At 47.0% G+C, this 16,952-nt stretch overlaps 1 protein-coding gene across 2 annotated transcripts in view; it reads right to left on the bottom strand.

Moving 5' to 3' along the window:
• Positions 1-4,431: 4,431 nt before the first annotated feature.
• Positions 4,432-16,952, bottom strand: part of LOC128721649 (nephrin) — a 57,936-nt gene continuing 45,415 nt past the window's right edge. Inside the window, exons 10-15 of one of the 2 annotated variants that reach the window (XM_053815422.1) lie at positions 16,466-16,765; positions 15,730-15,932; positions 14,870-15,047; positions 12,900-13,110; positions 10,886-11,049; positions 4,432-5,750 (exon numbers count right to left, since the gene is read on the bottom strand). In XM_053815422.1, the coding sequence (XP_053671397.1) occupies positions 5,677-5,750; positions 10,886-11,049; positions 12,900-13,110; positions 14,870-15,047; positions 15,730-15,932; positions 16,466-16,765 (1,130 nt within the window). In that variant the 3' untranslated portion in view covers positions 4,432-5,676. The remainder of the gene's footprint in view (positions 5,751-10,885; positions 11,050-12,899; positions 13,111-14,869; positions 15,048-15,729; positions 15,933-16,465; positions 16,766-16,952) is intronic. The other variant, XM_053815423.1, reaches the window with a different exon arrangement.

The raw sequence follows: 16,952 nt of genomic DNA, 5'->3' as shown, positions 1-16,952 counted from the left end.
AATGAATGTTCGTCGAAATAGGATTCCGTTTACAACAAATTGAGCCGTTACCAAACACCGTAAAATCGCAACCCACCGGCAATAGACCTGCCAGCATGCGATGCAATTGTGCGGTTCGCGGCTTGCGAAAGTTTCCGTCAACTTTGTTTTGCAGTTTGTTGATTATATTTACTATCCATTCATGGCCTTTCATAATGGCGTTTTCTGCTCGCCGTGATGTGTAGCAAGTTATGGAATACCTGTCAAGGATAAGACTTAAGGTATACGAGCTCTCGAATGCTGCGCTGTCGGACCAAGTCGCTGGGTTGATCATTATATACGGTATGCTTTTAGAGGGTTAAAAGAGAAATTTTTAATGAGGCTGTCGGATTTATCGCTAGGGCAGCGCAAATTTACCACTAACTCGATGTTTGCTCCAAGATGGCTATTCATTCGTATAGGCGGAATATATTTTGTCCCACGTTAAAGGATTCAGGCTAGAAACGTTGAAATAAACATACCTGTTTCTTTGGTGGTTAATGACCACAACCAAAATATTTTGACCTAAATCATGAATATTTGACAAACTTTTCCCGCTTAGACATTTAAGTTGAAGCCATTGCGAAAAGTTAAAGCCAAACTAAAAAAAACCCCTGATGGGTCTGTTTGAGCGTGCATACTCGACAACGAGCAAGTGGGTGAAAGTGTGAAAGAGATTTTAACAAATTATCACAATGCCCCACGTGGCTATTGTTTTCTTCAACATCTTTTCCCATTTTAATGCTCGGCCGCCTGTATGACCCATTACCTCATGAGTGGAGTTTAGAGCTAAGATGTTTTGTGAAACTGTGCATTCAGAAGCAACATAAGAGGCCATTGCTGAAAATAGCACTATGCATGTTTTTTTTATTTTTTCGAGAAAGTAATTAAAAAGTCATTTTTTAGAATCTTAACACTTCAACTGATTGCTCGGTAGTGGTGAATAAAAAAAACGGATACCTGCTTACTCACCACCATCGAAAGAATGGTGTGAGTGTTCAAATTTCCAAAGATGAAGCTAACCGTTCAAGTTTGTTTTCGATAAAAGGAAAAATTGAAAATTTTTGTGAAAGTTTCATGCAGTTTGATCATTTTCTGGATTTAATAATTAATACGTAGGTTTTATATTCTTAAGAAATGCCATAATTTTAAGGTGGAGAGTTTGCAAAAATGCTCGTAATAGCAACTACTCGCAGCTATAGACGAGTTGTAGCTCCATAAAGAACATGTCCTTGCTCGTCACTCCCTCGCGTGCCTGAACCGTTTTCACTGCCCTTCAGCCGAACACTTGGTGTACCACGCTCCCAGACTATGGCACAAATTTGTAGAAGAAAACGTAGAAAATGTGATTATGTTGTTGTTTTTACTTATGCCGAAGCACATTTGCCTCAAATTTACCAGCTCACTCATGTGCGCAACCTCCCAGAGGAGCGCGAATCGATCGCCGTCAAGCATCCGGTTCCGGGAGCAAATGCTCTTTGCACAAACGCCGGGAACGGCGACTCGTTAAGTGGGCGCCACTACTAGTTGTTTCACTCACCAATGCCTCCCCAGCCGTAGCTTCAGGCGTTGGATTATCGCTTAACAGTTTCGCAGTTGTGTGCTGTTTAGTCGCCGGAACGCTGGGCCCGGCAGGTACGGTGAGTAAACAATGCTGCCCGAGTGACGGCCCACTTGAGGTTCCGTTTCCGGCTTTTTCCGTCCATCACCGGCGGCGCTCTCGGCTCGATGACGAAGATGATGACGGGGCCCTAGCCTAGTTCGCTCGGTCGGTCTTTGCTTTCACGCTGTGCACCACCGGCGGCAACCGCAAGGACAAATGTTCAGCAAGCTGCGGAAGGAAAGTTTGTTTTTTTTATGTGCTGCTTTCTTTATCTCTCTCTCTCTCTCTCGCTCCGAAGCTGTTTGCATTGCGCTCGATCGTGACGTCCTGCTTCAATTTGCAGACGTTCGGTGTTCAGAGGGAGGCGTTTTATCAAAAGTTTTGTTTGAAGGAAATCCTCGAAGTCCTTCTTACGGCCCGTCAAGACTCTTTCCGCCATCGCTACTGGTCGGCTTCCTTTATTGCTAGTTCCGGTTGCTTGGTGCCGGTGTTGGTAAGATCCGAACAGTGGCTTAAACCTTCAGCAAAATACCCCCAGGCCGTCCGGTCGCAAGCAAGTGTTGGTTAGCCGGTCGCTGTACTTGTTTCGTTGTGTACGAAAATTGAACAAAAAACACGACCCGTTCACGCGGGAAGCTAGTGTGAAAAGTTTCAAGCAAAGTTGAAAGTGGAAAACCATCAGACGGGCGGATGACATCGCTGAAATGTTTAGCCAGCGTTTCCCCACAGCACACGGCTTAGGAGAGTGCCCGAGCTCGGTATGTTGCACGCGCTTAAGTGGGTCGCAAACAATATTCGCCATTTTCGGGGAAAAATATTGCTTTTCGCAGGGCTACCTGTCGCCATGGGGTGGACTTAGTGCGGATTGCACACGTCGCCATTAGTGTTTGCGATTAGGATTTAGCTGTTTTGGTAGCTGTTTGTCGCAGCAGAATGAAAACCCGGCGTATTAGACGCTCTGTTCTATCACTGCTACTGGGAAAACAAACCGTACATCAGTTCTTCGTGGAACTCGTGAACAATTAGTTTTTTAAGCAACAAAAAGTTGCTCCTCGTTTCTCGGGAAATGTTTTTCGAGCGTACTAAAAACTCATACCAGCGTAATCGTTGCCGGAAAAACGGCGCTAATAGCGCAAGATGAACTCGGTGAGATCACACTTAGGTGAATTAAATATTTATCTTTTCGCTAGAACGCGCCCTGCATTAATCCCGACCGTGTCCAGTTTCGTTCGCGCTGCCGTTTATTACATTTTGTCACGGTTTTGAGTTCAACCTTGCCCCATTCGTTCCTCATTTCCTCCTGTAAATTCCAGTGAAACACGTCACCCTGGTCGCACCGATTAAGGTGTTTTAACAGCACAAACAGCCGTGCTGGAATAATTTGGCCTCCACCAAGTCGAGCCAGATTTGTTGACATTGGAAAGGAGCGACGGTGCAGGCCTCCTGCAGGCAATGGTCACACTCTTCGTACTCCTTTATGGGTTGCACAAATGTAGCCCAGTCGGATGCTGGCAAAGGCTTCACTGTGTTTGCTTCTTTCACTGTACACCCATTCGGTGCTTTTGCTTGGCAAAGCACGACCCTATTAAATGCGCCATTATAAACGAAAGCCAGGCTCTAAAGAAAGCACAGCCCGAGCGGGAAGGGTAATATAATTTTAATGCCCTTTCTCGTACGCGCGATATTACACGTTCCATTGCGGCCACTGCAGCGTGGAACCATGGGGAGGCTAATTTAATCTGTTTTTCTTACTCTCTCTCCTTTGCAAGATTAGTGACTGGGCGTGTAATTGTAATGTTTAAGTGTTTTTTTTGCTGTTGTAATTTTAGCAACCCATCCCATCCCAGTGTCCCTGATAATTTGCGACCGAAGAATCAAACACGATTTTCCGCAGTTACATCGCTTCCCATTCTGCACTCAAGTGCAGATTTCGAGTACCATGGGGCACCATTGGGGTGGTGTTTTCCCCAAAAAAAACGAAAGGTAAGAGTGATAAATTTCATAAAGTCCTCAACGTACTCCGGTCACAGGGGTTCGGGGTTGTGTCAGCAAAATCCTAGCCCAACCGGCACCGGTGTTACGAGCCAGTTCATTCATCCCGACCGTACGGCATCCCCCGGGAGCAACTGTGGAATGGGAAATGTTACGACACACACCTTTACGATCGTCCTTGGCTTCGGGACTTCGGGAAGTGGCTGCAAAAGGGATCCCCCGGAAGCAGGACCGAAATGAAAGCCCCCGGTTAGCGGGCCGAACAATAACGATCAGGACTTTTGACCTTTCGCTTTAACGTCAACCGGTCGTCTGGTGACACTGGGACCGGCATCTGCAAACAACCTTTTGTCCCCGTTGATGGTGTGGTATTTATTTGTGGCCCGAAATATATAAAAAAAGCGAGATTTGAGATTAGTGTCCTAAACAAGTGTTTTGCATTTTAATACCTACCGTCGAAACGCAAGCACACTCCCGGTGTGGTGAAAGTATTGAACAAACGCACGGAACACACATTTGGCGCTACCGGAATCTGGCCACAAAGACGCCCTTTTTCGGATGGGTGGCCTGCAACTTTTCTTTCTAGTCGTTCCGTTCGTACTTACGCGTAAGTTGGTAACTGAAGACGCTGTTTCGGTTTCTCGCTTTCGAGGCTCCCCGCCCATCTGGAACCGTAATAAAAGCGGCACTTACTACTGCTTCTGCAATTTCTGCATAGAATGCCATGGTGCCGGGATGGTAAATGCAAGGAAAAGACTTTCACGCCAGGAAAACTATTCGCTCAACACGGGTGGTATTCATTAAACGGAAATATCCAGTTGTAGGGTTGCTTTATTCGTTTGATTGTTAGTAGTTTGTTCCATCGAAAACTGCTGTTTTTTTTTGCTTCGTTATAGTTTTGGTTTCGGTTTGGATTGACGATTTTTCGCACATACCTTGTGTCCTTATCAACACTGCCGCGGGTGGTCGGGCTGTATTGCAGCGACGGTCAATCAGTGGTCATGTTTTATCATTTGGTTTCCTTGTGTACATCCTTAAAATTCCGGTGATTTATCTAATCATCGTGTTTCCGATGGCGTATGTGTGTTGGGTTCACGGGGAATCGCCTGCCAATGCCTATTACTCGTAGATTCAAATAGCAATCCCTCGATTTGCACCTCACGAGAGGGCGCTTGTTTTGCAATGGCACAATCTCGAGATGCAATCTTGAGTTGAATCCCCAACCTCGTCTACAGTCACCGGTTGATGACTTTGCTATGAATTGCTACTACCCGGCTGGACTGCAGTTTATATTCGAACAACCATGGCCCTTCTAGTTGTGTGTATCGTTACAGATGTGTGTATCGTTACAGATGTACTCTTCTCGCCTTCATTAGCACTAAACCTTAACGCTTTTATACAATAACGTAAACTAAGTCAACTGATAGCCACTTCTCGTACAAATGCGCGCAACTTCCAGGTCATCTTGATGAACTTACAAGTTAAAACCTAACTTAAACCGTTTTCTTCACGCCACACATTGCCTAATAAACTCTCTTCATGCGACATGTTTACAGTGGAATCTCCATCGGTTGAACACCGCGTGAAATTCGCTCCAATCAGTTGCATTGTCGCCCATAACGACTAAAATATGTCCTTCTGCAATACGATCCCGCTTGGCGATCGTACACCATCAACATGGTTTACATTTGCTTTGTTCATTTGGTATGCTTTAACTACTTTTGATTTGTATGTTTTTTGTTTGTTTGTTTGTTTGGTTTTTATCGGCTTCGCTGCCATCATCCTGTTTCATTTTATTTTACGCTTGTCCACCTCGCCTAGTCTACCTGTTTGTGTTCATGTGTTGCGTGTGAGTGTGAGATGTAATGTTTTTGTTTACTTTAAAGTTTAAAAACGTACTCTTCGCTCTACTAGATTAATAATAAGTTGCATTATTCGGCTGCTGCAATATGTATATGCCTCGAATTTCTCGCGCTGCTTTCCATGGGCATGTGGCGTGAGCTTACGCTACGCGTTCCATTTCCTTACTCTGCCGCAGCCCGGTCCTCTGTTGGCAGCTTATGTTAAGCTCCTGATAGTGTGGTGAACTCGATGTCCCCACCACGTGGCAATATCAGATCGGGATCTGCAATATAAACTGGAAATTATAATAAAATGATGCAACCAAAGACGAAGCAAAAGCCAACCGAACGGAAAACGAGAGAAAAAAGAAGAGAGGTTGAAAATTTCAAGTTGAAAATGGTGTCGGAGATGCGCTATTTTTTCTCCTTGTACACCCCTTGAGAGATAGTAAAGCAGTGTTTTACAATCCCAGTACCAATTATAATTCGAAAAAGAGGTTCTACTTGATGTCTGGACTGCTCGCCAGGAAGTTGAAGGACATGTAAACAGAAGTAATTAACCTATACTGCATACCTATACGAGCAGATGCAAATGCCTACGATACCACTTGGTGAGCTGAGTGGCCAGTTACGGGTCAGCTCAGTTTCGACAAGCGTCAGCTCTTATGAATATTCATTGATGGTTTCCAGTGACCGTATGCGATGGTTTATTTGTATCCATCGGTATTGGATAATGTACACCCCTACCGTGCGAAACCCATTGTGCGCATTGTGTGCCGGAAATATGCAAATCATGCGCTGCTTAACTACCCTTTTCGATCAGAAGAGTTAAAAAAGTTAATAACCCCCACGAGCCTCGTTCGAATAAAATTTTGCGTCGAAAACGGAAAAGAACCCATCGAACGACGCACATGGTGTGAAATTTACGCATGCCGTACGTGTGATGGCCAACCGATGGCTGAGCGTCGCACAGGAATACGAAAGGTAAGGATATCTGGTTGAAGAACGTTCAGAACAAAACTCCCAACCATAACAACAGCATCGTCTATCTCTTGCCTAGCGGAGATGATGATGGAGCAAGTTCTTTCCGGAATAGAGTGTGTAGAAAAAAAAAAAGGTTCACTAAGGCTTTCCCGCGTCTGATGGACAGCACGAGCCGATGTCGAACCTGCTAGCGAAAGGCCGGCTCGGAGCAAACGAGAATTGGGGCCCGTGCGTATCGGTAGAATATGAGCATGAGGAAAATAGTAGCCGGAGCAGGACTAAGACCGGACAGAAAACCCAGACACACTCAATATGATCCGGAGCGTTTGTTCTTCGGTTCGACGTAGCTCCAAATCATCTGGCAAACACATTACATATTTGCATATGAAACCCCGTGGGAGTGGTGGGTTGGATTGTACCTTATTACGCTTTTGGGTGAAGGCTTTTTCGTGGTTTTGTGAAGACGGGTTATATTGAGAGGCTACCGTTCGCTGGCAGGTCCATTTACGGTCGTATTAAAACAACAGCTCAAGGACGCTTGCTATTGTGTTTGGTGTAGTAGGTTTTTAGGTTGCTAAAGTGATGTAGCTATTTTTGCTGTGAATTGTGGATAATCTTACGGTAAGCAATGTAAAATGTGTAATTTTATTTTGTTTTACCAATCATTGGGCCATCATTGTACCGTAAGGAATTGTTTTTTTATATATTGTACACTTTTTGAGATAGGATGACTATTTCAATAACATAAAAATATTAAATCAATGTAGGTTGAAATATTCATTGAAAGAAAAGCTTGCAAAATGTACGTGTTCTGATATCTTAGATCAAAAGTACTTTTGTAGACAATTTTTATGACCACCCAATCGACAGCTGCTGCCGGCATGGAAGGCTTGCACAATAGAACCGAATAGCTACGCCCTAGTGGTACACGACTCCGTCTGAGTACCGCCGATATGAACAAACCAGTTACGACCTGAAAGTGTGGGAATTTGTTTAGGATTCAGTGTTTGATTGGGTTTCACCTTAGCCGCTCGCAAACCAGAGTCCACCGAGCCTGCCCGACACTCGCCCACATGCACCGACGAAGCAGCAAGGGATCCATTTGCCGGTCCTGATTGCTAGTGCGAATCTTCTGAGCCATCGTCATCGTCGACGCCTTCGACGGCCTTGTGCATGTGGTTGTCTTTTTTGGGAACGCAGCGAAGGCGTGAAAGATTTTGGATGCTCATCAATTTTTCTATTTCCATACACCGCAACCCAGCACACATTTGTCCGTCACGTTTGCCGGCAAAAGCCGGGTGGCCTCGTGAGACCGGTTGGGTTCGGTGAATTCGGAGCTTTTGCAAGGTTTTGCGGCATGTTGCTGGTGGTGGTGTTTGTGTTTTGCAAGCACCGTACCGTGCATAAGTTTATTTGATGTGATTTTTTGAAGTGTTTACGGAGCTGGTAAATCTCATCCATCGTATGGGTGGCTGCCGTTGAGACGGTAAGCTTCAGATAGTGGATAGTGGTGGCCACGACCAGGAAGAAGCAACACGAAGGAAATCAGACGGGCTTTCGTGAAGGAGTTCTAATATTTGCTATACTTTTGATTAATCATGGTTGATGAGCAAAGCAAAACAACAGCATGCTCAAAAGCCAACTCTTTTGGCTCGTAATCATTTGCGGGCCACCACTAAATTATTCGGCATCGGTACGAACGAAGCACTGCGTGAAGGACCATGCGTCTCCATCGGCTCATTGGTGGAGACGCCTGGTGCTTTACATCAGCAACCATAAAGATGGTTTTTTTTAAAGCCATTTCAATTGAAAACGCTTATAAAATGGAAAACAGTCGATCGATTCATTAAATCGTGTATAAACTTCATACACCGTCACTCATGGACAGACACGATGACCTAGCGTCAGATTGATACTGCCTGAGTGAAAGGAAAGCAAATATGCGAGGTTTCATCCAGACAACACTCTCGACTCTTTGTAGTAGAGTACCAAGAAAAAGGAATATATTGCAGACATGCCACCATAAAAATTCCTACAGATGGAACTCCACACTCTTAAACCACGATACGCTTGGAGAGTGCTATGTATCCGAAAAATCGATCGTGTCTATTGCGCATCTAGTCACTTTCCCACTCGGGCGCATAATTTTGTCACCGGCAGGAAAAGCAACAGTGACGTGGAAGAAGAAAAAATACCTTGAATCGTTTCCCCTACTCGACCGAGCAGGTGGAAAGTGACAGCATGCCGCACTAATGGCGCCGGCCAAAATGGGTTCGGTGAATCCGAACACCTGCCCGGTGTCGGTCTGCGGATGTCGGCATCGGCGCCGGCTCGAATCTCATTTATTTATTGATTTGGATTATCATCATCACGTAATCGAATTTGCGTACTTCGGGTGGGCGAAGCTTCCATCGACTGGCACCGGTGTGGGCTGTTTTATGTTTGTCCCAGCGCTTCCCATGCGCCGTGGTGGCCCCAGGAAGCGCCCCTCAGTCGACAACACACATACACGCGCAACGGTAAAGCTCGCTTGGCTGCCGTACGATGAATGATGCCTGGGTGGATTCCTTCAGCCAAGACGAAGACCGGAGAGAAGAAATAGGGATGAAATTAAGTAAAATGAGATGGCAAATCTGGATTCCATTTGCCGGGTAGTCCCAAGCGAAGATGGATGCCGAACGGCAATCATTTCTTACTGCTGCCGTACCGGTTTTACTTTCCGGTTCCGGAATCGAGGAAGAAAAAAATGTTACCGAAAGGCACCCAAAAACATTAGCACAACCGATCGGTAGAGCTATGAGCAATGGCAAATGGGTGAGAAAATATTTTTCGATTGCGAATAGAATGCGATGGAATGAATATTTTTCTCAGAATCCTCCACCAGAGTTGAGAAAGTTAAAGAGTTGATGCTTGATGGGTGCTGGTTCCCATTTCCATCTGGCCTCGGGCGGATGTTTCCGTCGGTTCACAGCCCAACCGACGACCGCCGTGAAAGCCGCTCGGAGGTTCTCGCATTTGCAGATCCTGCCTCGGCTGGCGATCGAATGTGATTCGATGTTAATGTGGCACGGGGCCGAAGGGTGCAGACGGTAACGCCACACCACTCTAAGTGGTAGCGAGTGAGCTAGACAAGCGCACGAGATGATACCATCAGGGGTTGTTTATCGCCTCATTCATCTTGTTGATATATGATACAATCGTCATTGATTGAATCGAAGGAAAAGCGGCACATTAATAGGAACGAGCGTCAAATGCACCCTCGCATACAGCATAAGCCACTGCCGGCAGTACCCGTGAGGTCGTGAGTAGTAGTAGTAGTAGTAGTAGCGGTGGTGCCAGCGAACGGGTCCGAAAACGTGCCGAAAGGAAAGGAGAATATAGAACGCACAAATTTCCCTACGAGTGAAAACTCACATTCATCATCTGGGTTTTTGGGAATCGTGTCTACGAACGGGGAGGGAACTGTGCGCTTCCCGTTCTTGGTTCGCTTGTCCTAGCTGGTCCTTCCTGATCGCTGCATGAGATATACGATACGCTGGTGAAACCTTGAGCCCCTGATGATGGCTCACGAAATGGGAGCTTTTATGGTGCGGCATAGTGGCACAAGGAGTTTAAAAAAAAAAGATAGCCATTTAGACGAAAAGCGTGAGAAAAAGAGATAGTAACAGAGAGAAAAGAGACGGAAAGAGAGAAAGAAAAAACCAGGCAAACGAGTGAAATGTTTCGAATTTAAAAATACTGCCTTCTGGCAACGATTAAGAGTCCAATGCAAACGACCTAGTCGTGAGGCAAGCGTTGGGCTACGGTTGATGTAAGCATAAGTATGGGATTATGTTTGGAGGGAAAATTGGGTACTTTCAAGCATCTGCAGCACACACGCTAACCACGCTGGGCACATTAGGTGCAGCCCGTGGCGACCCTCAACTGGCGCCAGCGCCTCAGGTCATCACGGCAGAATTGAGTTCCTTTTTAAATAATATATCAACCCGCCTATGATTTGCTCGAGCGAAATGGAACCACCAAAGTATGCTTATCTTCTTCTGGCAGCATTATTTATGGCGAGGCACGCACCCGGTCTTAAAGTATCGACCATGCGGAACGCAAATTCGTTCCGGCCGTGTGGATTTACGTACCGTTTTGATCATGCGCGGGATGAGATACTTTGCGTTCAATAACATATCTTGCTGGTGGTGGCGGCGGCGACCAGCGAGAGCTTTGTACAATCAATAATTTAGGAGCGGATTATTAAATTACTGTGAAGCGATCGCGTGCAATAAACCATTGCAAATGGTTTTGATGCCCATAAAATATGTTCCCGAGTACTCGCCGATGCTTCGTTTTTGTCCCTCTCGATGGATTTAACGATATCCAGCAATTTGCTCAAAATTCAAAAAACCAGCAAATCCCCCAATTCATGCGCAAATGCTACCGCCGGGCCCTTACTTACCATTAAGACTAGGTTGTGAATACTGTACAAATCCTTCCGATACGTAGCGACTACTCCTAATGGTGGACGAGGCACGGCTGCAGCGTACATCCAGCTGGCGCTGATACTCATCATCGAATACATCGTCCTCGGCGTACATCGATGGCACATCGGTTCGGGCCGGTCTGCGAGGAGAAAGAGAGAAAAAGAGCATTCCATGAAAAGCCAGCGACAATCAACACCGGGGTTGTCACGGTGCAGGATGCAAGGACCCCTAGGATCTACGGTGATTACGACGTCGTGCTGTTGTAACGAGATAGCTAGCGTTTCGTTCCGTTTCTCCCGCATCATCAATCGCTCTGGCCGGTGCGACCGGTTGCAGAGCCGTTTGTAATTATTTCACTTTCCGGGGCACACGAGCCCGGCTCAGAACGGTGGTACCAAAGTGAGCCAGTCATCCCCTCGGTGGGTGGGTGTTTGTTACGAGATCCATCAAAAGTCACGTTGAGCCTTCCACCGCACGTCATTCCTTCGACGGAGACATCGTTTTTTGGCCACGGCGCCGCTGCGCAGTAATTATTCCCGCAGCAAAGACACACCGCTCGATTCGACCCGATTTCGATACGCGCGTCCGGAACCGGTAGGTGGCATTTCATTTTGCTTCCCTCGTAAAGCATCGACCGTACCGTTTAGGATGCTCGGGTGTGAGAAAAAGGACGAGTGCGATAGGCGCCCCGGGGGTGGCGGATTTCTCGTTGACTTGTTCCAATTGAACCATTGAACCATAAAGTCGGAGAAATTACGTTATCAATTTAAACAATCTAAGTCATTTGTCCCCAAAATGGCGCCTTACTGCAGCAAAATTCTGCGGAGGAAACCGTAGCCCAGGCCGTTTCACGTAGAGCCGGACGGTTTTGCAGAAGAAATCTTCTCGCTGGAACGATGAACAGAAAGCACTTTCCGAAACCAGCCCGGCCGGCTCAAGTCTCCAGACGGTGGCCCGGCGCAAGCCTTCGTCAGACGGCCTAATGGCCCCTGAAAGCGCCGGATCGACGCGCTTCAGCTACGGTCGTTGGTGGGCAAAGGAATCGTATTCTATAGGGAAATGAAAAGCGAAGAATTATTTGTGCCCCTGCCAATGGGTTCGCTGTGGCCGTGGGAAAACCGTGCACCGTTCGTTTCCGATGGTCAGGGCCCAACGTGATCCGTTTTACGCCGGGACCCAACCACGGTCGGCATCATTAACCCTTGGGATTAGTCGGAAGACGGAAAATGACGCATATCATTATTTCGTTCCAAGCTTCCAGGAACGCTCGGTGGTTCGGTGAATCTGTATTCGATTTCGAAGTATTCGCAAAATTAGGTGGTAGTGGAAGGGCTGGTTGAAAAGAACTGAGCTGCCACAAAATGGGCTGCTCTCGCCACTGAAACGCTTACAGTTTGAATCGGTAATGGCGCTAGAAAAGGTTTTGAAAGAGGGTGTTTTTTTCTTCCCGCATCAAATTTTCATAGGAAATGATGTCCGAGCTTGTTATCGGTCTGTTGAATTCAAATCATACTTTTCATAGGTGGTTGATCGAAGCAAATGGTTGATCCAAACGGGAAAAGAATTATAAATTATAAAGCCAAACTTATGAAATTCAATCCGTTGAATGTGATTCTTTGATTGTAACGCCGTTGATTTATGTTATAAGGATCACCAAGGGAACCAAAAATATATAACTTATGTTATATCACGGCTTGTTTAGAGCATATGGTCGTTTTATTTAACACGTCTCGCAATAAAATAACTGACGCAGCACAAAAAATGTCTGGCGTGGTGTGCGTCGTTCGAGCGAGCCTCATTTCAAATTGATGACTTGCATCAACACCTCCACCGCATTGCCTGGGCACCTTTCTCAAGGACCGGTTTTGATGGAAAAACGCTTCCCGATTATCACATTCCTCTGCTGCGGTCGTATCAGTTCCATTCCCTGAAGGATTATGGTTTTCCGCTCGTGATCGCTTGAATCGTACACTAGAAACGAGGGCTTACCGCATGCGCTTCCGGACTTCTTGTGGTTCGGGTGGCTTCTGTCGCTTGAGCCTGCATATCGCGACGAATCCGGCAACGATAATGGAGGATATAATGACACCTACGGCGGCCGCCACTGCGGCAAACATAACCATCTGTGACTGCTGCTTCTGCTTGTCCTGGTGTGACGTTTCCGCCGGTGTTGGATCTTCCGAGATAATGGTTTCATCAACTGTGGAGTGCAGGGTAGAGTTATTAGAACAACGTCGTAAAAAAAAACAGATTATTTGCAAATTCACATTTTTCTAAAAGGAGTTCAAGCAGCTTAACATAACACATAACATTGAAGCATCGCAAAGATTGATGCTCGGCGATTCGGCACGGAAAAAGAAATATAACTTATTGCCTCGCACTCGCACACCTGTCCGGGGCTGGAAAATGGGTATATTTTCTCGATTAATCTATCCATTACTCAATCTCTTAATAAAACCAAAAGCGAATGCTGACAGGAGAAGAAAAAAAAAACACAAGTTGAACCTATGCCCGTTCCCACGCCAACCACGGTGGCACATACGGGATCGTTATTTGAAAAGGACCACACTGCCCTACGCCTTTGCAGTCGATTCCCACTGGTCACGGGCCAGCACAGGCACTGGCCACCGCCTGTCACGGGTTTCACTCGCAAATGAAAACACAAGATTGATGGTTATTCTATACCATGAACGATCGATTCGGGAACGGAATTGGTCTCGTTTTGTTGGCTTCTTCTTGCTTCGCGCCATTTTACCCCGTGAAAAGCATCCGAATCCTTTTTCGTTTTTTTTTGTTGTTGCTGGCCATGCAGGGCAAGCGCAAGGGCCGGCCTGAAATTGATTCCTTCGCTCGGGCAAACGGACTATCGGCCTGTTTTGCGCCGTCGATGACGTGTGGGTATGCAAAATACGGACCCTTTTTCGGGCGTTGGCTTTCCCGGACCCGGTCTCGTCGGTGCCTTTTCTAATGCATTGTTGATCCACCGATTCCCTCCACCGGATGCGGAACGGGTGTGTGTGTGTGTGTGTGTGTGTTTATCTCGATTCTAACAATCGCTCACACCCAAAAGAGAAAATGGAGCCAAACGGAAAGAAAGGGATCAAAATTTTCCATCACATACTTCCGCATCTAGCACCCGAGAAAGGACGCGTTGAAACTCGGGGCCATTGCCAAGGTAATGAGGGAGAAGATTCAACGAAAGGAAGAGAAAATCATTTACACTCCACTCGGCGGATCAAGTTGCCGGGAGCACAAGCCATTTCCCTTGTGCGGAATTGTACAACGAATCCGGCCGGCTGTCATGGAGCCTGTGTAACAGCTTCAATTTGTGGACTGACGAAAAAAAAAGTACATTAACGGAAGTATGATGTATCTTGTTCAAGAGTCAGCCCGAGGGAAACCGGTGTCAAACTAAACATGAAATTGAAACCATTCATACTCTGAAGTTGGTTGCCACACGAAGGTAAATGCAGTCTAAAGAAGTGAGTACATTAACGCATGCTCATGTCAGCGTGGATGAGAAACTCGCAAAACTTCAGAGTGGAGAATTACTATTTCCCGTAATTTATCCACTTTTCCGAATTTTCCACTTAACAAACATTTTTCTTCCACGAAAGACAAGAGTATTTTGTGCACCAAGCGAGCAATATAACCACCACAAGGTACGGTAAATAAACCCCGAAGCGGCTCTGCGGTGCTTGCTCAAGTCCAAAAGCGAACACGCTTCGTGTGCTTGCAGTTATCAAAAGCGATAGTTTGCCCATCCATAGCTTCGAATGCTGTTACACAACTATTCTGGTGATAGCTCACGTACGATCACGACTGAAGCGTAGCACTTGCCGTCGGTGCCGTGGTGGTTTTACAGCTACAGCCAGCCGAGAGATTATAATTAAAGTGGGATCTCTGTAAAAGCTCTCCGGAATCGCGTGTGCTTCGAGAACGGCCTCGTGGAAACTTACCGTACGGTGGCACGAGTGCCGAGCCGACGCGCACTTTATCGATAACGAACGGTGGATCACTTTTGCCCTTTGCGTTGACAGCGTACACCAGCAGCTGATAGTCCCGACCCGGCTCTAAGCTGTGCAATTTAAACTGCGGTACCTGCTCCTGGATACGAAATAATGGCGCTAATGTGGCCTGCGGACGAAAATACATAAACAGAAGCGAAGCGGGATTAAGTTTTAATTGGTGACATTTCTGGCGGTGCCGCGTGTGATGGGCGCGCATGGAAACTGGTCTCGATGGGTGGATCCTTCAGCGGTAGCGTTGATGTTGGTGCTGTACGTCTGTACGATCCGTGCATTTAGGATGCCAGCAGGAACAACAAACCATTGCGTTCTATAACACAAATAACTCACGAACGGTACGTGAGCAGCAACTGTGTCCATGTCGTGCAGAAGGTGTGTTTAATTATTCCTCTAAGGATGCAACAGTAAGGGCCCCGTTTGATTATGCGTTTTATGAAGTTGTTCTTTGTATAGAGATCCTTGTACTAGCTCAAAAAAACCGCGCAAGCACACAAATGAGATTTGGATCTAACTACTTGCGAGGGTAGCATCCTGTTAAATAGCATTTCAGATTCGCGTTCGTACTTTTACCGTATTTTTTAGCACACGACTTCAAAAGGCAAATTTTATGTCGTGTTTTGTACGACCATTGCTTGATAGTTTCTCCAACAACGAATAGCCAGCTATCGAGCAGAACCATCAACTGTAGGCACGGCAGTACAATATTTACCATGTGCGCACCATCACACGGTCCCGGTAAATAGCCGCCAGGTTCCCCAAGCGCTGCCAAACGGACAAACAAATGCCATTACCTGATCGTTCATGGTGGAAATTTCATTATCGATCTCCGTGGGCGGGCCACGGGTGTAGTCCAGATTGTACGCCGAAGGTGCCGCACCACCGACGACCTCAAGCAAGAACGACTGCAGCAGTCCACCGTCACTACCGGCCAGGCACACGACCTCGAGCACGGTGTCGTTGTGCAGCTCACAGCTCCGGGGCGTGTCCGGAATCTCTGCGTTTCGATCAATCCACCAGCGAGAGCGGTCATCCGGTGTCCAGTGTCCACGGTCAGACGGTGTTGGATGTCGTGGAAAAGAAATCGGAAGACCATGCGAGAAGACACAAACATCAGCATTTTTAATTAAAAGCCATGGAAATAGAGCATATTTGCTAGTAACTGCCGCAAGCCGCGCGCGACAGACAGACTTCTGGCGAGATGTGAACCAAGCCCGTCCATAGCCGTCCGGTGCACGGAGATTGCTTTGCTATCGCATCACTATTTTCATTCTACCCAGCCCGGTGAGGATGTGTTGATTTGATTTCGCACTTCTCATTTATGGGTTGATCGTGTTCGGTGGCTTTTTTTTATGCGAGTGTACGCAAACGTGGGAACGCATTTTAGCAATCACTGTGCACCCGCCCGGACTACTGACGTGCTGCGTTCGGTTCTAATCAATGTCGCCTGCGCCTGCAGGTGTCGCTGGAAATGTGCAGCTCCTGGAGAGAAAAAAAATGGCCGCTTTTTAGGGCAGGGCCGTGACGTACTTGCGGGTAAAATATGTATCAGACAGGGCACCGTTTGCCGGCCGACATTGTTGATCGCCCAGCAGGCCAGCGTCACCAGCTCCGAGTCCGACTGGGGCAGGTAGGTCATGGTGCTGACGAGTCCGTGCGAGCTGATGCGAGAGTTCAGCACGGGCGAAACGTTGCGCGTGTTGTTGTACGTCCAGCTAAACCGCACTCCATCCGGTGGGTCGGCTTCTACCTCACACTTGACGTGCAGCGAGTGCATGTTCAGCGACCCGACCGAGGTTTGCTCCGTGCCCGGTTTGCAGCGTGGTGCAACTGAAACGATACGGAGAAAACCCGGTGGAAACCGGATAAGTGCCGTGCCGCTTTGATTGAGAGCTGTAAGACCGGTCGATTAGCGCTTGTTCACACGAAACGGAGGTTTTACAGTGATAGGATTATGAAACAGCGAGGATCAAACGTTGGATCAAAGCGCGCGCGCGCGCGCACAAAGACGACAATG

The sequence above is a fragment of the Anopheles nili genome, chromosome 2 (genome assembly GCF_943737925.1).
Source record: "Anopheles nili chromosome 2, idAnoNiliSN_F5_01, whole genome shotgun sequence".
In the NCBI taxonomy this organism is placed as follows: domain Eukaryota; kingdom Metazoa; phylum Arthropoda; class Insecta; order Diptera; family Culicidae; genus Anopheles; species Anopheles nili.
The sequence above is the reverse complement of the archived record's forward strand: the minus strand, read 5'-3'. Positions and strand labels throughout refer to the sequence as shown.